This window comes from Sesamum indicum, linkage group LG1 (genome assembly GCF_000512975.1).
Source record: "Sesamum indicum cultivar Zhongzhi No. 13 linkage group LG1, S_indicum_v1.0, whole genome shotgun sequence".
In the NCBI taxonomy this organism is placed as follows: domain Eukaryota; kingdom Viridiplantae; phylum Streptophyta; class Magnoliopsida; order Lamiales; family Pedaliaceae; genus Sesamum; species Sesamum indicum.
Window position 1 is genome coordinate 8,871,949 of NC_026145.1, and position 21,277 is coordinate 8,893,225.

The 21,277-nt window shown below is 35.5% G+C and overlaps 3 protein-coding genes across 3 annotated transcripts in view; 1 reads left to right on the top strand and 2 right to left on the bottom strand.

Moving 5' to 3' along the window:
* Positions 3,938-5,586, top strand: LOC105159708 (acyl-CoA-binding protein). The gene is made up of 4 exons (XM_011076882.2): positions 3,938-4,140; positions 4,611-4,728; positions 5,067-5,129; positions 5,222-5,586. Exons 1-4 carry the CDS (start codon positions 4,129-4,131, stop codon positions 5,299-5,301), a joined length of 273 nt encoding a protein of 90 aa, XP_011075184.1. The 5' UTR covers positions 3,938-4,128; the 3' UTR covers positions 5,302-5,586.
* LOC105159690 lies at positions 6,488-10,416 on the bottom strand. The gene is made up of 4 exons (XM_011076853.2): positions 9,422-10,416; positions 7,397-7,455; positions 7,108-7,300; positions 6,488-6,953 (listed from the first exon to the last, which is right to left on the bottom strand). Exons 1-4 carry the CDS (start codon positions 10,127-10,129, stop codon positions 6,597-6,599), a joined length of 1,317 nt encoding a protein of 438 aa, XP_011075155.1. The 5' UTR covers positions 10,130-10,416; the 3' UTR covers positions 6,488-6,596.
* The window catches only part of LOC105161855 (formin-like protein 14), a 13,343-nt gene continuing 3,771 nt past the window's right edge, over positions 11,706-21,277 (bottom strand). Inside the window, exons 6-19 of the mRNA XM_020694754.1 lie at positions 20,775-21,270; positions 20,450-20,570; positions 19,617-19,688; positions 18,520-18,618; positions 15,877-15,918; positions 15,709-15,789; positions 15,580-15,630; positions 15,416-15,497; positions 15,219-15,313; positions 13,789-13,860; positions 13,534-13,650; positions 12,859-12,927; positions 12,687-12,753; positions 11,706-12,459 (exon numbers count right to left, since the gene is read on the bottom strand). Of these exons, the coding sequence (XP_020550413.1) occupies positions 12,263-12,459; positions 12,687-12,753; positions 12,859-12,927; positions 13,534-13,650; positions 13,789-13,860; positions 15,219-15,313; positions 15,416-15,497; positions 15,580-15,630; positions 15,709-15,789; positions 15,877-15,918; positions 18,520-18,618; positions 19,617-19,688; positions 20,450-20,570; positions 20,775-21,270 (1,661 nt within the window). The 3' untranslated portion in view covers positions 11,706-12,262. The remainder of the gene's footprint in view (positions 12,460-12,686; positions 12,754-12,858; positions 12,928-13,533; positions 13,651-13,788; positions 13,861-15,218; positions 15,314-15,415; positions 15,498-15,579; positions 15,631-15,708; positions 15,790-15,876; positions 15,919-18,519; positions 18,619-19,616; positions 19,689-20,449; positions 20,571-20,774; positions 21,271-21,277) is intronic.

Here is a 21,277-nt window from a genome sequence, read left to right on the forward strand (position 1 = left end):
CACAGGGGGTATTTGTGTAATCTGACCTAATTTCAGGGGGGCGAAAATGTAAATTACCCTATAATTTAATAAATCTATTGCAAATGGACGATGCAGAATTTGCAGCGAAATCGTCTAGCAGATATGGTTGAGATCGCATGACTTGGGTCAAGTTCCATCAAAACTTATAGAGTATGTTTGGTTTTGATTTTAGATGGGCCAAAATATAGAGTATGTTTGGTTTGCTTAGTTTTGTAAGTTTTGAATATATTTTTTATTATCTTAAAATAGTTTTAATTACTTTTTCCAAAAAATAATATTTATTTTAAATCACTCACAACTAAATAAATTATATATATTTTTATACATATGTATATAAATATATATTAAAAATACACGATTTGACAATGAACAGTACTTTTTGTCTCCCCACTACCCAACATCAAACATACCATACTTATTTTATATTATCTCTAAAAACAAATCCAAACATACACAATATCTCTAACTTATTTTTATTTATCTTTGTTTTTCTCTCTCTATCTCCACAAAATACCCTAAAACAAGTTAAAAACAAAACCAAACATTATGATAGTGCTTGTTTTACTTTATGTGAGTTTATTATAATATTACTGCTATTTAATATATTGATCGAATCGATATATGAATGGGATGCGAATTTATTGAAAGAGGTGATAAAAGGAAAGTGGAGAGGAGGGGGGAAAGGTAGTGGGAAATGGTTGATTAAAGGGATCGGCTGGGTAATGAATTCACATGTGTTCATTAAAGAAGAAAGCAATACACAAAAAAGAAATTCACAAAGCAAAGCACGCGTGTGTTGATTTTCATTATACTCCAAAATTAAAATAAATAATTTAAAAAAAAAAAAAAGAAAGAAAGAAAATGACATCTTCATTATTACTGTTACTTTCATAATTTCAAAACGGGTCTTGACTTTCATGACCCGTAATTTAAAAAAAAAAAAAAGAAAGAAAGAAAATGACATCTTCATTATTACTGTTACTTTCATAATAACGGAACGGGTCTTGACTTTCATGACCCGTTGAAATGCATACTCAATGTCTGTGTACAAATATAATAATATTTTTATTTAATTAATTCAATTTAATTGAGTAAAATAAAATAAAGAGAATAAATAAATGAAAAAAATTCGATATATAAACAAGAATGTAGATTAGTGAAATAATAATTTGAAAGAAAATAAATAAATAAATAAATTTTAAAATAAAAATTTCAGACCAAAAATCATAAGACACCAAAACTACCTTCTTCAATTATATATAGTATAGATTTTTTTTTAACTAGTCGTCGTGATGCACCTTTTTTTGCATGAATACAATAAATAATTTTTTATATTTTAAAATATATTATAAATAATATAAAATATATTAATTAGTCAGGTAAATTGATGTCAATTTAAAAAAATTTAAATAAATTAGTTATTTTATCAATCGAGTGTTATTTTTGGGATCATAAAAAATTAATGCCGTAGGGTCAAAATCACTATTTTGTGTCTAAAGCATCTTTTTTTATTTATTTATAATAGTATAAATAAAAAATAGTTTTCTTTTCAATTAAAACATAGGCACACAAAGAAAAAGGATGTTTGACCAATAAATTACTGAATTTTAATTAATTAAACACCTTTTTCACATGGCTATAATATTTGATCAGCTTATGTTTGTTCATAGGGGGAATCTTGAAATTATATTTTTAGAAGGAATAAATGAACGCAACCCCTTGTGAAATGAGTAAGTTATACCTTTATGAAAAAATAAATAGTAATTTATCTCCTTGTATTTTTTAAAATACAACAATTTACCCCCTTATGATTTTTAAAATGAAACAATCTACCTCCCTGTATAAGGATGTAAATTGCTTCATTTTAAAAAGTACACGGGGTAAGTTGCTATAAGGGGGTCAAATGATTTCAGGCGTTGGATTAACGAATTTAAATTTGAGAAAAAAATTTAAAAAATAATAATTTTAACTAATTTTTAAATTCATATAATATGAGTAAAAATAGCTCAAAATGATAATCGAGTGATTTTAGATAATTTGAAACATCGAATTATCTAAATAATCATAGTGGATTCTTTTTATTTTTTTTAATAGAAACAATAATTAAGACAAATATCTGTACGTCTCGTAGAATTCGAACACATAACTTCAAACTTGTTTATGAAATTTCACCCTTACCAACTAATGGGCTATGACATCAATGGTAGTATAGTTGGACTTGAAATCATTAGCTTCATATACATTGATACTAACACACTGTCAGATAATTTGATAGTAAATGGATTGAAAATCTATCAAAATACAGTAAAATATAACTGAAAATTGAAATTGAAAATTTTGAACTCTTTTGTAACATAAAATTATCCAAACAAATACAGTAAAAGTTTATTACAGACTTGAAATTTTTGACATAGCCGCAAGTACGGTACGCCGTCTCTGTGTGCATATAATAAATAATAATTTATATTTTAAAATATATTATTAATAGAAAATTATATGTATAAACCAATACATCATATTTTTAAAAAGTCGAAATAAAAAAGAAAGAAAGCAACAACAAAAAAAAGAAAATCAACTTAGGAGTATTATTGGTATGACAATAAAATTAGTATTGAAGTGTCATAACTGCCATTTGTAAGAGAAAAAAAAAAAACAAAAGACTTTCTTTTTATACAGTATAGATTAAATCCATTATTCCAAACAACACATATAGACTGTGCAAAGCAGTCCAATTTCAAAGATTAGTCAACAAGAGTTGGGCCTTAAAGTCCTCTAAAGAACTTGGGCCTCTAGGAAGTACCCCCAATACACTAACTGAAAGGCCTGCTGCACATTTGGGTTAGTCCGATTTGATTACTGATCGTGCTAATAAGATTCTGGTTCAGTTGGCGAAATTGAAGTCTCATAATCAAAAGATTGCATAGGGGTAAAAAGATCCAAAAATCTAACAGAGGACTAAAAGTAAGCAATTTCGTAAGTTACTGGACCTAAACAAAAATAGACATAATTATCGGACTAAAATAATACTTTTCCCTAATTGAACACGAATTCAATTAGAACAGTATGATATTTTCACATATATTATACTATATTTTTGCTAATTGAATCAAATAGTTAAAATTAAATTTCTATCTCCAACAATGAAAATTTTCAATTTTAAAAATCTCACACCATTTAAAATAAAAATTTAATAACACCAACATTCAGTTTACTTTGAAGGACACTTTAGTTATTTTCATCAAAGTTATGTACAGGTATTATCAGCAGAAATGATAAAAAATTGGTCAAAATTATGTTCATAAGTAATAGAGTAAATAAAAATAATATTTATATTCTTTTGTCCGCACAATTTTGGGCGGAATCAAAATTGGGCTGTGGAGGGATTTCATATACATTCAATTTTACTTCTACTGCATCTATTCTCCTTAACCAATCACCAAACTTATTCTTATACACCCGTTTTTACTTTCAGTTTTCTTATACACCCATTTTTCGCCCCAACCAAACAAAGTAAGATGGTAAAAGGAATTGGCATTTAAAGTATGCGATCGAAAAAGGAAATGGTAAATTACAATGGGAACCCCTAAAGTTTGTCGTAATTATAATTAACTCCTCGTGTTTAAAGATTACAAAATCTTCTCTAGAAATAACGATAATTCAACAAATATCCCTTACAATGAGTTATCACGAGCGGGTATTTGTTAGATGATCGATAATACTTAAAATTATTTATAATTTTTCAAATAATAAAAGAATAAGTGTAAATAACAAGCAAACCTCATGCAGCTTGTTGTAATTTACCCACAATGGAACAAAAGGTAGGGTGGAGAATGTACTAAGTGATAAGTAGGGGGACTAGATTTGCAATATGCAGTGGAAAAACCGGTATGTCTACTCCACCTATACGTTATCAGTAACGAATATACTCTCTACACGTATCGAATGCTTCCCAGCACTCAACTAAAAATTTGCATCGAAAACTCCGTCACTCACTGCCAATCGATTCATATATAAACCATCACTCACACGGATACTTGTTGCTATCACTACTGACAGCAAAGCAGAACAAGAAATCTCTCTGACTGCACGAAGAACCGAGAAGCAAAGATGGGATTGAAGGTATGATGCTGTAAAACCGAGTGACTTTGTTGCTGAAACTTGAGTGACTGCTGTTTTTGTTTATTTTTTATTTTTTGTGAATTGTTTGCTGATATGATTGGTTGATTTAATTTTAGATTATGTAGTGGAATTGGATTAGGGATTTGTATTTGATGTATGATAAATGATTGTTGGAAGTGCAGTGGAATCAGGTCTTTAATTGAGATCTATGGGATTTGTGGAGTCGATAGGGTGAATTGCACTACTTTGTTGTTCAATCGGTGCTGAATTTGCCTGTACTAGTGACTGCAGCAAAAGCGTGTGGTGGATTTTGAGTATGTTACAGTCCCGTGCTTGAGATTCATGGAGGAATCGTGTTATTGTGAAAATATTGCTTGGTTTTACTGTTATATTGCTTTCAACATAGAGATTTGTGTGATCTGGAAAAGTTACAATCCATTTGCTGAATTTGAAGTGTAATATGGATGCAGGAAGAGTTTGAGGAGTATGCTGAGAAAGCCAAGACCTTGCCTGAGAATACCACCAATGAGAACAAACTAATTCTCTATGGACTGTTCAAGCAAGCCACAGTTGGAAATGTTAACACAAGTTAGTGATTCAACTTTAACAGTTTGCATCACATTTTCTTTGTAATTGCCCAGAAGTCAGAGTTCTTGAGGTTTCTTTGGTATATTACAAAATAGCTTTTAATTATGGAGAATTACGTCAACACACTAGCAGTCATGTTTTATATTACAGACTTGCATCGTTTCCGCATGCAGGAAAATTTGCAAAGTGAAACATGACTACATGGGGTGCATTGTAATTCGATGAACTTTTGTACAAAGTCTGAATCTTGGGGGGTTTATATAAATATACCCTAGAATGATTCACAGTTTTGCTCTGTGTGCCGGTTCAAATTAGGTTTACTTTGTGTCGATCTGCAGGCCGTCCTGGTATCTTTAACATGAGGGATAGAGCAAAGTGGGATGCTTGGAAGACTGTTGAAGGTATTTGATGAAAAGCTCTTGAGCTTGTCCGCACAATAATCTAATAACTCCCATCTTAATTCTTGACCACCTTGTTGTACCACTTATGGCAGGAAAATCCCAGGAGGAAGCGATGAGCGATTATATCACTAAGGTGAAGCAGTTGCTGGAAGAAGCTTCTGCTTCAAGCTGATTGCAACTTCAATTTAATTATCATTAGTGAGTGACTTGCTTGTACCAGAAGTTTGAAACAAAAAAATGCGACAACCTATGATCTGTGTGGTTTTTAATTTTTATAGTCTGCGTGTTTTGGCTGTTCCTTTATGCTTGAATTCAACGGGGTTGTATCGTTCTAGAATACTACAATTATGATGGTTATGTTCTGTTTTCAGGTCATTTTGATATTAACTGGTAATATCCAAACGGAGTCAGTGTTTCCAATTGCTGCATTCTTACAATGGTGAATCAAGATTGAGTATATGTTGATTCTCCTACTACTTGTATTGTTTGGACGATTGATGAATTTCAAGTCAAGTCTAGTCAAATTGACCATATTTGGTTTAGCATTACAATATAGGCAAGATAGATTTTAAAAAATCATAAAGCAAAAGTGTTTTTAGATGCTTACTTCTGCATCTTTAGAAGTCGCACAGGCGTTTTATCCCCATGAAGGCATGAACACTCTCTCAAAAGCGATTCCCCCCTTGAGACACTCATGATTTTCAACCCGTTGGATATTTCAGAAATGGGCTCCTAAACCGACTGTGGAATTAAAGTCCAATTGGATTGGATAGAGTTTGGTTGGACATAAATTATTATATGACAAATACAATATACTTGCAATGTAATTGATGAATAAATTAAGAAAAGTCGCAAATTGTAAAACAAGTATAACAGTTGCTAATCGATTGGTTTGATTAAATCAAAATTAATTTGAGTAAGAATTTTTTAAGAGCTATGGTCCCCCAATGCCAAGAGAACGACAGATTTCAAAGGAAGGGTTATCCACAGAGTTCAGGACCACCAACCTTCACATAGCTATCACAACTTGGGAAACCGTTGAAAGCTTCCAACGCACATGGCCAGAGAAACCATGATAACTAAATTTTGTCCTGAATAGAGGCTTCTGTCTTCTCTTGGAATTTGATGTTATTGCCAAAAGCTGGCGATCATGAGTTATATTCATAGAAACTTCATGAGCTGGTGGAACTGGATCTCCCAACATGGTCCCCGACCAAAAGGTGGTCGAGGGACCATGAACCACAAACCATCAGACAACACTCTTGCTCGTAAAGAGCTGCAGATGGTTCAACAGTTCAAAGAACTAACTCCAAGGAAAACTGTGGTCCGCGGGCGGACCACAGTCGAGCAATATGCTATAAGCCAGATGATTTTCGAAAACTTCATCAGCATGAATATGAAAACAGCAATAGAGGGACTGTACATTTTCTTGATTGCTACTTAATCGAATAGTTGGATTGTTAATTATTACTGAACAAAGGGGTACCTCGAGACGTAATAATCCCGTGCACGAGAGGCCCCGTCTCGGGCCAATATTCCTTCGAGATCACCAATAATTCTAGCCAGCCATATCTCCAAGTTTCTCTGGATTTCTTTGAAGTTGTTTCGGATAGAGTCCAATGACCGTCTTGTGGCAAGTTTAGCTGTCTGGCCTTGGAGCTCATCCCCATTGTAACTCTTTCCTGTCTCACTTTGTAATGCCGTCAGTTTCTGGTTAGTTTCAGATGCACGTTGCTGTAGTCTAAACGCTTCAAGCAGAAACTCGGTTTGCCTTTGCGTCCGAAATTCTGAACTCACGTTGGCTTCGCAGGGATCATTGGCTTGCTTTAGGAAAAAGCCCTCATATCAGAAAATGAAGAGATTGACAGAAATGAGAGTACAATGATTCTTATGCTCAAACTGAAGTAATTGTGCTTATATGGATTCTTGAACAAGTTTGTATCAAAATGCATCAAAGGATTGAAAATAAAGTTGTTACCATTCTCCTGCAGAGGTCGTCGATTTTTCCTGCCAACGTTTGATACCTTTTGGCCTGCTTTCGCATTTGCGATGGCAGCTTGGACAGATCTGCCTTACTGATCCTTTCTAAATTCAGTAGTTCTTGCTCGAGCAATTTCAATTTTAGGGAAATTCCAGTGGAGTCACCATCTACCTTCCAAGGGGATTCCCTTCTGAACAAGAAATAGTTGTGGCCTTTGCATTATTCACAGCATGTTTAGAATCAGACAATCTGGAAAGCTGCAAATTGATACCGATATTTTACGTACCTAGATACAAAATGTTTCATATGGTAAAGTGATTCGACAGAAGAATCATACTGCATATCCTGCATGCGAAACATCCAAAATCAGCATCCATCAAGAATTCGAAACAAATGTTTGATTCGATGACACTTTTCCAGAGACTTCTCCGTAAAAGATAAGCGTTGGAGAGGAAATGTTATGATATGCGCAGGCTAACAAATAAATATATGGGTCTCATCAAGAATCCACAACCACGTTCATTTTAAGTTTTAAGCCTTTTCCAGTGCCAAGAAGTCCCATCAAAGAGATCGAGTGATATCAAACAATCGCACACTGTTTCAGAGAAAGACTTTCGAACTGATCACATAAATGGCATCTATCAACAGTATGTAGTAAAGAACATCTATGAACAGAAGCAGGCAACTATACATGAAAAATAAACGACACATTGTACCAATTTAGATGCTGACTCAAGAAAAGCCTAAATACAATGTACTTGAGATAATTCATCATAAAAATAGATCGATTGTGCTGTACCCTATCAAGGAAGTTCATTGACAGGTGCCCTTACAGGCAAGCAATGTATTATTAACTTTGAGCAGTAACAGATCAAGAATCAGTTGTCTGGCAATGATTAAACTCTCCTTCAGATTTTCCTTCACGAGAACTTCATTGGACAGAAGAGGATGCAAGGCTCCGCCAATGAGAAATATGGACGGATTCAAAAGATGCAAAGAGGATGCCCATGAAAGCGTCTGTCAGCAGGTGGTCCAAGTATCATATGAGAAGAAAAAGATAGAAAAGCTGAAGCTCAACAGCATTCAATGAGAATAGAAAAAACTTCTATGGACTCCCTTGTCATGATCTGAAGAGTTGAATAAGGACAAAGATTTTGGGAACTGAGGATAAGAGACCAGACAAAAGAGACAAAACTGTGCACTTCTTAACAAAGTTTAATGATTATGGTTTACTGCAAGAAACACCAAAACTTGAATAATTTGAATTTGAATTTGACCGCGAACTATGTTATCTTTTCTGGAATACAGCCCTTGTTGTTTCACAAAATTCAAGCCTCAGTCAAATTCAGTGAGAAAAAAGAGAATGCCGCGAAATCACAACGATAGAAGTGCAAACAAGTAAAAAGTACGTTACTGCTGTCCTATAGGATTTTCACACTGGGAAATGTCTTCACAATAATCTGAGTATAAATGCTACTAAACATATCCTTTTCAATATTTGTGACTGAGCAATTACCTACAGCTCATGGTTTGGCACATCAATTATCAATAAAAAAAGTAAAGTAAGATTAGTACATTGTGGTAAAACGCACCAACCAATGTATTACTTTAAATTGATAGAATGAATGAATACACAACGCACCGAAACATGTTTCCAGTAGACTATCCTAGTTGCATAATACTCAATTTGCAGTAAAGTAATGGTTCTTTTACCCTACCAAAAAGAGGAAAACCAAGCAGAAACTGGAAAAAGATAGCGACTCGATTAGCGGGCACAAAAGTTCACAGAAGAGGAAACCCTTTGTGTGCAGATCACATTTATGAAAATAAGAATACTTCTAGTTCTTTATGGAGTCAAATTATATAAAGACCCTAGACATTTAGGTACTATACACAGCATTTCTTGGTGGGGTCAGCCTTTAGTGTGGCATCTCCATGGCCATAATATCCTGAGCACATTATTAGTTCTTAACACTGATGAGTAATTTTAAGAAAGTTGACCACTTCAAACCTCAAGATTCAAAAGGCATACATGATGAAGTAGGAAAGGAGAATAGAAGAAAATAAAAAAAGAAACAAAAGTCCAGCCTGCATCAGAATGCAAACCTCAGCAGATCCCACAAAAATGTAAAGAGATACTCAATTTCAAGAAAACTTCGGTGCCCCTTTTGATCAAATAGACAAAGATTTTCTTGAATTTGGTTGCATATTAGGAGCTTAAAGAGAAAACAGTAAGGCCTTCCTGCAACAGCTCTAGACCCCAATATGAACACAAAACAATGAAATGGAGAAGGAATACAAGAACTTTTACCTGCCAGAGACTTGCGTTCTCAGACCAGAATTTTGAAGCAGCAGAATTCAAGAAATCTGAGCTAAACCCACTATTACTCTGACCATAAACAGACCCAATTTCATCCACCCCACCTCCAGTAAAGCACTCCTCAACACCCAAATCCGGCCCTTCTGAGACCTCAGCTTTGCCATATCTCAACCCCATATCACTGTAGCACTCCGCAACACCATCCTCCATCTCACAGTTACTTCTGCTCATAAAATTCAGTATTTCATCTCTTTCACTGATTTCCCTCTTTAAATCCTCAATATTAGCCTTCAACTCAGCTTCCACTCTTTCAAAGTCTTCAACTTTACCCTTCAAATATGCTATTTCCTCATTGCACTCATCGATCTGCTGCAGCAGCCTCTTCTCTTCCTGCTGCCAAGAATGCCTGTGGCTTGCAAAGATTTCAACAACTCTTGCATTTGCTTTTGAGTCCTCCTTCCTTCTTGAGTGGAGCTGCTTCAGCTGCTCCTCTGCTTGCATAAGCTTAAAGGAGAGAACTTTGTTCTTGTTTTGGAGTGTTGTGATTAATGGGATTGAGTTTCTTGGTAACAACCCAAGAAAGATTGTGAAACTGAGGCCTAAATATGAGGACAAGAGCTTACCATAATGCTCATCATCATCGTAGAGTCTTTGTTCTCGGGATTCATGGTTTTCCTCTTCTTGTTCTTGGGCAGCCATTACTCTGAACTTTGTCTTTGCTTTGAATTATGTCTGGATTTCCAGGGAGAGTACCTCTTTGTGGGGTGTTGGTCTTTTGGGGTAGTTGGTTTTACTGGAGTAGCTTTGGTTAAGTTGTATGTACTTGTGGGCTTTTAGGTGTTCTTTTTGGCCTCTTTTGAGTGTCTACTCTTTTTTGTTTTCTTTGCATTCAGTTTCTCTGGATGGATGACTGTTTCCTTTTTGGTTTAATTGCTGCTTTGGTCTCTCCATATTGGGGAATTTGCATTGGCAGAAAGCTCTTTGGTTCTTTTAGTTCTGCAAGCATACAATGCCACTAATGAGAGTCTAAAACTATATCAAGTGCTCAAACATAAACATTCATCATTTGAACCATGCATAATTAATTCTGTAGGGATAATTACATATACACCCTTAACCCATGATTTGTTTACATAAATAATCTATGTCTATTGCATAATTATAAAAATCACACGTAACAATTAAAAAATAATGATAATTTGTATAATGATGCTGACGTTTTTGAAGAGTGTGTATATAACTTTTTAAATAACAGGGTTGATTGTGCAAGCAATGTTGACCTTTTTTATGAGTGTATGTATAATTATCTAAAATATAATAATGATTTGTATAAAAAGACTATGAGTTAAAGAATGTAAATATTCTTTTTAACCAATTTTGGAAACATTTTCAAATGCTATTTTCTTTAATTTCTCTTGAAACGTCCATATTTGTCGTTTTATAACAATTATTTACATTTCTTTTAGTTACCAATACAAGGTTGGTTGCTCATCCCATTATACGAAGGTTTTGGGTTCGAGTCATTCATTTTTTGTTTTTATTTTTATTTTTTTGAAATATTATTAATTAAATTTAGATAAGTTGTTCCTAAATTGACCTCGAAATATAGGGTGGTTTTCGAGAATTTTTCAAAAAAAAATTACACTTCTTACTGTCATTTCATTAAGATTTCTATGTTATGTTTAGTCACAGAATCTCTTGCTTATTATCAAATTGGCAGAAGGATCGTTTAGTTTCAAATGCAGGGTAGAAATGAAACTTGGTGAGAGCCAAGGGACTAAAAGTATAAATACATAATTTCTTAATAAAATGCTAATGGAACAGTCATCTTTTCATTAATGAAATCTGCAGATTCTCAGATCAAACAGATTCAGATGCAAAAGGTAGTGTTCAGGCTTTTAACTTGCTTTTGGCAGATCTTAACATTGATTATAAAACTTTTGGGCCATAGTTGACTTTCATTTGTTGTGCTAATGATAATATACAAGAACTGAATGAACAACTTAAACATAGAGTAGCATCCCATGTGATAGGTAATGAAGTAGACTTGCAGATATTAATTATATTAAATTGTTATTAGCCCACTAAATAAATTAACTACATTATCTGTCCTTATTTTTCAAGTAATTATAACACTTCATTCAATTTTGATTATTGATTCAGTACATATATTTAAAATTTCTGTACTTCTTTAAATAATTCCCATCTCTTGAACTAAGGCTATATAAAATAATCCATATAATTTATGTGCAGTTTAAAAAAAGTGACCAAGTACTGTACAAATATAAACCAAACCTAATTCTTTTCCAATGTAAATAAAGTTACGGTGGTCTGTAACTTCACACAACTCAGAAAAATGAGCTATACCCTGAACCTTGGTAACAGGATAACATGCATGAGTTCGATCTTCTCGCTGAGAGGTTGAGTTACACGATTTAACATCCGTCTACAAAACCAATGACCTACATGTCATCAAAGAGAAGGGATATATTATGTACAACTGATACAAATATTTTCTAACGTTCCTCGTATATGGCAAAGTGAATACAAACAATTAGGATTGCCTCCAGAAGTTTCATTTCGTCCTCCTATCAGCAATTTGCAGCGTAAGCAATGTACAGTTCGTGGACTTGGAATTCTCAAGTCATATGAGGTAGCCGATGCAGTGCCCGTGATAAGTGGCTGATCTTGAGATTTAAGTACAGAACCACATGCCAAAATTGTCATCTTCATTCAGATGTCTGGTGGGGTTGTCAACATTTCCACCCATGCGTGGAAGAGAGAGGTTCATGAAGCAATATCCATTGGCTATGTCCTTCAGCTACCAATCGATCAAGAAGCATTTTTCTGATTACGAGAATTAAGTTTTGAACGAAGAGCATCAATACCATCCTTTGCAGGAGAATTAGCTGCTCCTTGTTCCTTGAGCGCTTCCTTTTCCAATTTCTTCTTTTCAGCATCAGCCTGCTGCTCGTTTTCGTCATGCGCCTTGTTGAACATCTTCATGAAGATCACCAAAGTTTGGGTCACTGCAGAATGGAAACCAAAATAAAATAGTTTGATTACTTTCAGACGACAAGAAACTTTAAAACAAAAGAGGGACTACTACACTATTCTTTATTGACTTGGACCAAGCAAAATTACTACGGAAACTAAAAGGTCGTTGGGTCTTGATTGTTATATGAGGGAATTAAACAAGGGAAGGGATCTGGAAATATGTGACAAAAGTGACAGAAAGACTTAATTCTATCCAAACCTTGCTCGAATGGGCATCTTGCTGGATCTTCACCAAAATACTGTGATAACGAGTCTGCATTTCTCCCCTGTGTATTACATTTTCTATAAAGTTAGTCAAAGCTTCTGATCACTACATAACAAACAAAGAAAGAAACTTTTCCAGGCACCAGGGAAATAACGCCTTAGCTCACCACTTCAGAGTAAAGGGTGATAAGCGACCTCACTTCAGCCTCAGCCGTATCAAGGAAACTCTTCAGCACCTGTTGAAGGCCAGTTGAGTAACTAACTTCTTTGCTCATATGCATAAGATTCAGCTCCAGATACTAATTTTTTAATGGAAATTTATATTCTCAACCAGTTAATTAACTCCACATTTACAAAACTTCAAATTACCTTGCAACAATCAACATGCAACTTTACATAATATCCCAATAGAAATGAGAAGATCAATAAAATCCACTGTAAAACTGTACCTACTGTGGCACACTAAGAGAAAAATAAACAAAATAATAATTCAAAGAAGGTATTAAAAGGCTAACAAAGATACTTTGTCTCCCAATTGAGGACAGGCACAACTAGATATCGACTTAAAAGGAAGGCTTGAAGAGGAGAAACAAATTACTTCATCCCTACTGAACTGGACCCGAAAGTGGGATGAGAATAAGAAACCCAAAGTAACCTAAAAGAGGGATTTTGATATATGTTATCCTTTATTAGCAATCCACTTCGTTCGGCATTAATCAGAAACTTCTTTCTGGGCTGCAAAAGTATGCTTCCAGTGCCAACAGAGCTAGGACAAGATATTAGGTCTGAGCAGCAAATTTCATTACTTCAAGATGAAGGAGAAAAGCTCAACACTGCCATACCTTCCGAAAGCCCGATGATACAGCACCATCACTCTCTGCAGCAGTGAGTTCCTGCTCAACCTTCTCAAGGCCTTTGCTGACTGCTTGCATTTCTTCAGCCAACGACTTCAATTGTATCTAGTGAAGCCACAGTTGGTCAAGTACCAAACAGGTTAAATATTCTATGCAAGAATATGTTCCTTTTCAACATTGTGATGGAAGATCTAAAATCACAATATACATACACGTGTGTATAATATATATATAAAGACAAACCTTGGAAGCTGGTTCCAAATGTACAAGATCCTTGCTGAAATCGAGCAACTCTGGCATTTTCTCAGCTAGAATCTAAAACAAACAGACGATTAACCACAAGCATAACGTGCTAACTAAAAATCACTTTATGAAGTTGCTTCAAGTGAGACAATGTGAATCTCAAACACATACTAACTGAAGAACTGCAAATTGCTGCAGAAAAAAGAGGATGAGATCAAATGACATACTTAATTGTGAGTAAGATAAACTTAATAAGCTCTTGATTATAGGGCTATGACGCTGTCTTGTTGATTATGGACATATAGGATGTGCGAATTGCTATTCGTCTGCATAAAACTCTGTTTTTAGGTTCAAGAAAGAAACAAATTGATTTAAATATCTGGAAGAGGTATTAATAAAGAGACATTGTCTGGCAGCATCTACCCATTTACCAAACTTTCCTCCTCACCATGTTTATCTCTTTGCTTAGAGTTCTCAATTATGTAAAAACTGAAAGTAGGTTATTTCCATTTACAGATGCATGCAAGAGTTTATTTATGTTCTCAAGGTTATACCTACTCTCTGGAATATTTGACACATTGCAACATTCTATTGTTTGGTCTGAAGCTTTAGATAAAAGTACAAATAGTAACACAAGAATAGTTTAAGAAATATGTTCATCAGGATCACACATTTTGAAAAATGAGAACAAGATGTGGAACTGTATGGTATAAAAGTATGGTATTAATATTATCTAACTCTAAGTATCTTCATAAAATTGCAAGATCTAAGCCAAGAGTTGAACGCAGTTGGAAAAGGAGGTAACAAAGCACATTAAAACGAAAAAAATAGAAGGGCAAATTGCTTTTACGTTAGGTTATCAGATGATATTAAACCCCAAAAACGAATCAACTCAACGCTAAATGACATTGTTATAGATGGTGGGAGAATGTCACAGCTAATGAAGGTATAGTCCTAGAACAATGGCTCACTTCCTCTTTGGACCTAGATGTATCCCCTGCAAATCTATATATCATTAAACCCAAAAAAGCCTGAACCTGCATTACCAACTAGTAAACCAACTTGTTAGTGCCCATCAAGAGGTAAAATACTAAAGGCCTCACTATCCACATCAGCCCATTATTTGAACAACTATAAACTCCCCCAGCCTTAGGGTGATACGAACTGAACATTTGAGCCACTAACAACGCAGCAACTTCCGCGAGTTCAGATCACTATCCAAAGAATGCTTAAACTTAATTTAGCAACAAATATCCGAACATGTTCTTTTTGGAACCTTGAACTATCCTACCTATCTCATATGGTCTGAACATCTAGCACAGGGCCAAGGAACATGCTAATGACATCCGATAGTATATATTGGCACCGTTTCACTGACAAAAACAAAATTAAAGTGCAGAGAGACAATACAACTATAAATGTCATTCTACCTTACACAGGTAATGCATTAAGGTCATTTTGTTGTTTCTTGCACGAGTGTCAGAGAGTTTTAGAAGACTATCCAACTTGAATCCCACAGCAGACCCTGAATGCAAGTTATCAGAGGATGATAAATAAAAAATTCAACATCCTACAATAGAACAGAAAGTGTAAATAACATCAGCAGGTTCATTGTAGGAACTTGTACCTCGTGCCGTGCCCTGATTTAATGCATTTCCAAGAGTCAGGATAGTCTGCATGATTTGCCGTAATTTCGATGACTCCTTAACCTACCACAATTCAGCAAACAAGAAAGAATATAGTTGGCAGTGCCTTTATAGGTAAAAATATTCAACCCAATATCAAAGGTACCTCTCCAGCAGCATCATTGATTGTGTTCAGATTAAGCTTTAGGTCCTCCACCTGGAGCACAAAGCTGCTTAGTAAACACCATAATCAACCAAGATCTTACAGTTAACAACAAAGTATATAAATTTGCACCTGGCTAGTAAAAGTTATTGCAAAAGCAAATACTCTTAGTTTGGACTCCACTCGTGGGACCTTCATTAGTTCCAAGAAAAACTGAAATATTCAGAAAAGCAACTATTAGTAACAGAAACAACATCAGGCAGTGGTTTCCTCAATCAATCAAGAAAATTTTTAAGAAACCTGTTCACACTTTCCTAGCATCTCTTTGTCCCCATTGTAATTCTGAAAAATGAAACAAAGTTAATGTGGAACGCCAGGCTATCATTGAAATGTAGCTGTATTTTTTTTGAATAATGGAAAACACAAGTAAATTAAAGAGCGAAAAAGATGGGTATATAGCATGATTAACAATGGATGATACTGAACACGAGACCTCAAGGAAAGGCATGTTCCAGGAGAGCTTCTAGCTTAATGAAATCGGGTCTTCTGTATGGCTGCTTCTGCTTGGCTCACTCTCAAAATAAACTAGAAAAGGCGAAGCTAGATGAGACCTCCCATATTTCCGTGCTAATGACATCTCCCAGATGTATGGCACTTGTACATGTCAATGTATATCACATACATCTTATATATTATACTTGTCTATGCATATAAATTAAATTATATGATTAAGTAATAGATACATGTACACGTGTGTCATTGTATATACTTAAATGGAGATTTACACTACTTTTGACTGGTTATGTACCCTCTTATTCCTGATTTGAGGCACTTCCTGGGGAGTGGACCAGTGTCAAAAGAATGAAGCCCCTCAGAAGACGGCAGAGGGAAGGATAACCTCAAATCTTCTAAACTAGTAAGGAAGACTACTCCTTTAGTATATTATACTGAAAACTTAAGAATATAAAGTTATGTACTTGTATACAGAATTGCAGATAGTGAGATACATATTATAATATAAACATATCCCCATCCCAAAATAATTACCCCATTCTACTGATTACCAGTTAACTTTATTTCTCAAAGTATTATTTAATAATCTAATGAATAAGCATTAAAATATTAAAATATCAAAGCTTTAAATTATGAAGCTTGTAACATTTACCAAAATCATTAACCATTTTTAATACATATATATAGTACATGCAGATATAATAATCAAAATAAGCTTTTAGCATGTATAGATACATGAAAACTATGTGGTAGACATAATGTGCATTTATTATAAAAATAAAAAAAAAATATCATATCATACTATGTGTTTAGTTTAGTTCGTCATGTCAGATGTCCACACAGATATCCCTTCTCAGAGTTCGCGGAAATCAGACATTCACACAGGGAAAGGAAATCTGATCCACAATTAGACCCTGCCATCAGGTTAAGGTTTTGCTGGAGTCTGGACCCATCCCAGACTGGATCCGTGTTTTCTCAAGTATCAGAAGTAAATTCCGTTTAACCTTTTGCATACTTCTTTTTATTCCTCTTCTTTGCTCTGTTTCTTCTCACTGTTTCCTTCTTCCAACTTCCTATTCGATTTTTGCTTTACACTTCTTCCCACCCTACATAGCGCACAACCCTTGACAAGAATTTGGAGAAAGCCTAGAGACCTTTCCTTGGATCAAGTCACCTGACATCAAAGGCCTAAGCAAGTCCCTCTTCCATGGATCTAGCTTCCATCTAAAGACGATTGTCTTTCACAAAAAACATCAAGAACTGCCTCACATAAGGAAAGTACTGGATAAGATCTTTAATCTCAGTACCACCCAAATAATCTTTAATGTTGCCCAGCAATAAGAGAAAATGGACCTGCCAGGTTGTACAGGTCGGACCTGCTTTCACTATAGGGTTTGCCTTGCTTCTAGCCAACTTATCACAAATCCAACCCTAGCATTCTAATGGATACGTGCTCTTATGCATGTAAAGATGCTAAGCCAACGTTTGGTTGGAATGACAACTAGGAGAAGTAGAGGTAAAGGGTACATATGAGCTTGTTTAGTTATGATCAAAGTGCTGGGAGAAGTTTAAGCACAGTGCTTGTTTTCCACTCTCGTTGGCAGAAAGGAAGGGATAAAACATGAAAAGGAATCTGGGATAAAACTCACTATTCTTAGGCTATATTTTGAATTCACTATCTCAACAAATAATCAAGTTATATCCAATAACATGATCAGCATACTTCTTTCAGTCCCTTGATACTATGTTTACCTGCTCTTAGTTACAGCTTGGATATAAATCCACACTCTTCCAGGACCATAACATGAAAATCATTTCCTACGACAATTACACTAAAATTCCATTATTTCACTGTCATCCAGAAAGCAGAGTGAAGCTAGGGCTCACCAGTTGCCTTTGACAGGCTAGTAAAACCTGCTAGCCAGAACTTCCAGCTGTAAAGAAGTTTCTGTATGATAATCTATTAGAAGAAAGCAATCTTAGCTCTCTTTGTAAAGAAAACCCTCAGATTCTCATTCCCGGTGCAAGAGGAATATCATGACTAAGGTAAGGCTCAAATGTCAAATTCGGTTTCTGGTTTACTTACCATAAAAATTAGGACATCCAATTAATAATGCATTACTTCAAACTTGCATTTAGATCAATCAAATGTCATTTGACCTGATGTTTGTCCCTTACATATTCTCCAAGGGCTACCAGTGGGTTCCTTCACTTTTTACTAAAGTCATAGTTGGAGAAATATAACAATCACGACTTTTTACGACCTTTGTCACAATATGAATCTTGACTGTTGAGTTTATATGCAAGCAGACAGAGTGGAAAGCAAAGCTACAACCAAACTCTTGTAAGCACAGTAGCCAACAAAAAGTTGCAACATTGCTGCACACCACAGAAAGAGGGGGGGGAGGGAGTAAGAGAGAAGAAAAGTACCTTTAGTGTCTCCATTTCTTCTTTAGTAGGGCAAAACTTAATAAGATTCTCAACTTGATCGATGTCCAGAGCAGAAGAATCCAAAGCCAGGATGGCATTCTGAAGACCAAGCATGGGGCAGTGACCAGAATTAAAGATGTTGTTTTGCAAATGTAGCCTTATATGAAGAATAAAAGGAAATTTCACTTGATCCATCTAGTAGGATGCAATTGCTCATGTCACTTTATCAATGAAATGAAAAGCTGTGGCTCTTACCCTGTCTAAAATTAGTAGACATAAGAAATTTACATGAAACAAAAATTTCCAATTATCAACAACTGTTAAGGTAATATTAGCTAAGAGTAGGAAGACAGCACCACCATTACATGATAACTAAATAATCAGATGACTGAAATTTTGTTCCCATTGTTACAAGCAGAAAAGAACAAGTATGTTCTTCATTCGTGGATTGACAGGTTTTTCACGTGTTCGTTTTATGACAAGCCAATGTATTCTCTTTTACATTCCAATTTTTACCTCTTTCACCCAAAGGGTCATGGCTAAGCAGGATTCAGGGTGAACAACTAAAAAGAGAAACCAAACTTTACCAGAAAAAGAACACACTAGGAAAGGTTTCCCAGTGCGGTATAGTGATGCTACCATTGAAACAGAAAGGATTACAAGTTGATCATGATAATCATTCAGAAAAATCAAGTGCCTTGCATGTGTATATTCTAACAAGCCTATCAATAGTGGAAAATTTTGAGCAAGGACCCTCAATTATTTAACAAGTAAAACCTCCTTCAAAAGAGTCCAAAAATTCTCTGATTTCAAGTATAAACAACTCAGAGGACCCACAAAACTGGTAACAAAGTAAGGTCAAAACTGAAAAATCAAAACCCAACTGCCAAAAGCATAAATGTAATATAAAGATCCAAGGCCAAGTGTATGATTTTGTATGATCAAAGTAGAGGAAGAAACATATTCATTTAGAGGCACAGAGACAATTCTAAATCTGTTATATCAAAATAATCTATATCGTTTAATCTAAAAAAGTTGAGATGCTTCTCCACTCTAAACTTTAAGTTGCATGGACAAAACGGATATAGAGAACTTACAATCATATCTGGCAGGGGAATCTTAATTTTTGTGAGCATAATTTCACAATTATAGGCTCTACGCAAATCAACCTGAGAGAAGGAAACAGCAATTGAAGCAATAAGCAACAAATAACAACAAGATATTCCAACATTTTAATATTACATAGGTAAAACAGAAAGAGGAAAAAAATAAACACTTTCACATTAATAAACAAATTGTTGTTAATATTACTATCTTTTTTCCAAAATTTGGCTCTCCCCCAAAAACCTATCCACTTCTTTTTTTGGTTTATCTATTGCTCTTCATCTGAACATAGCAACTTTCACCTTTCAGTTATTGAGATTATATACTCAGATATAACCCATTCTTAGGTGCCAAGCTATTAATATATGACCCTCTGGTTTCAATTTTGAAGTTCAAGAGGAGACTTGTTTTCTCAGATATTGGTAAATCATTTTTCCGGGTCATAAATCTCCCACCTCCTGTTGACTACAACATTACTGCCATTTAATTTCAGGATCCTGGGTCTACAAAACTTGTTTTCTTATGTATATGCACGGTGAGCACTAAATTGGGCCTTCAAAGAGGATGCCAATCCCAGTACGTTTTTGAAATGAACAACCAGCAGTGTGAGTTTTTTATGGTCCTTTCTCATAGTCAAGAATTCTGGCATCAGACAAGGATCATGTAATAAAACCTTTTTCTTATCTCACTCTCTTCCTATTTGTTTTTGCAAACATTACATTATCAAGATACATTTCTGACAACCTATACAAAGAATAAGGAACCGGACTATCTTCAAGTTCATCAGTAAGTCAATACTAAGATGAATAGATATAATATCACTTGCCAATTGCACTTTTTCTGGCTTGTTAATTTTAGAACCACGTGAGCCCCCACCCTTGGCGCCGTCTGAAGTAGAAGCCACTGAGAAAAGACTTTCAAGTTCCGAAATATCAATTTCAGGTGCCCTACCAACAGATCAATGATGTTGCATCAGAAAGTCACATAATGTGAGGTGTTAAACCAATTATTTACAAAAAGACAAAGCATATAGAATTGACCAAATGTCATCAATATTTGTAAATGCACAAGGAATCTTGACCAAATAACTATGATAGAGGTCAAATATTTCAAAATATGACTGCAACACCAATAATTTCAGATATACCTACCGCGACTGGCTTTCCTGTTTCTGGGAATCAGCCCACAAGCTCCCCTGCATAGCTCGAGTGACTTTCACCCAATGTAAAGGCTTCAGTGGAGTTTTTTTAGGGGGGATTGAAGAACCAGTGGTGCCTCTTCCTCTTCCTGAGGACAAACCTCTTCCTCTTCCAAGTGACGGAGGTGGAGGCACATTGGAGCTCTTTCCACCAGGAAGTGGAGGTGGAGCAGGTCCTGGACCATGGCCAGGAGGGGGCGGAGGTGCAGTTGGTGCTGAACCACGACCTGGAGGGGGTGGAGGTGGAGCAGGAGCTGAACCAGGACCTGGAGGTGGTGGAGGTGGGGCAGGGGCTGAACCACGACCCGGGGGTGGTGGAGGTGGGGCAGGGGATGAACCACGACGTGGTGGTGGTGGAGGTCGTGGTGGGGCTAAACCACGACTCAGAGGTGGTGGGGTGGGGGGTGGGGGCACGGCTGAACGAGGACCTGGAGGTGGTGGGGGCGGGGGAGGGGC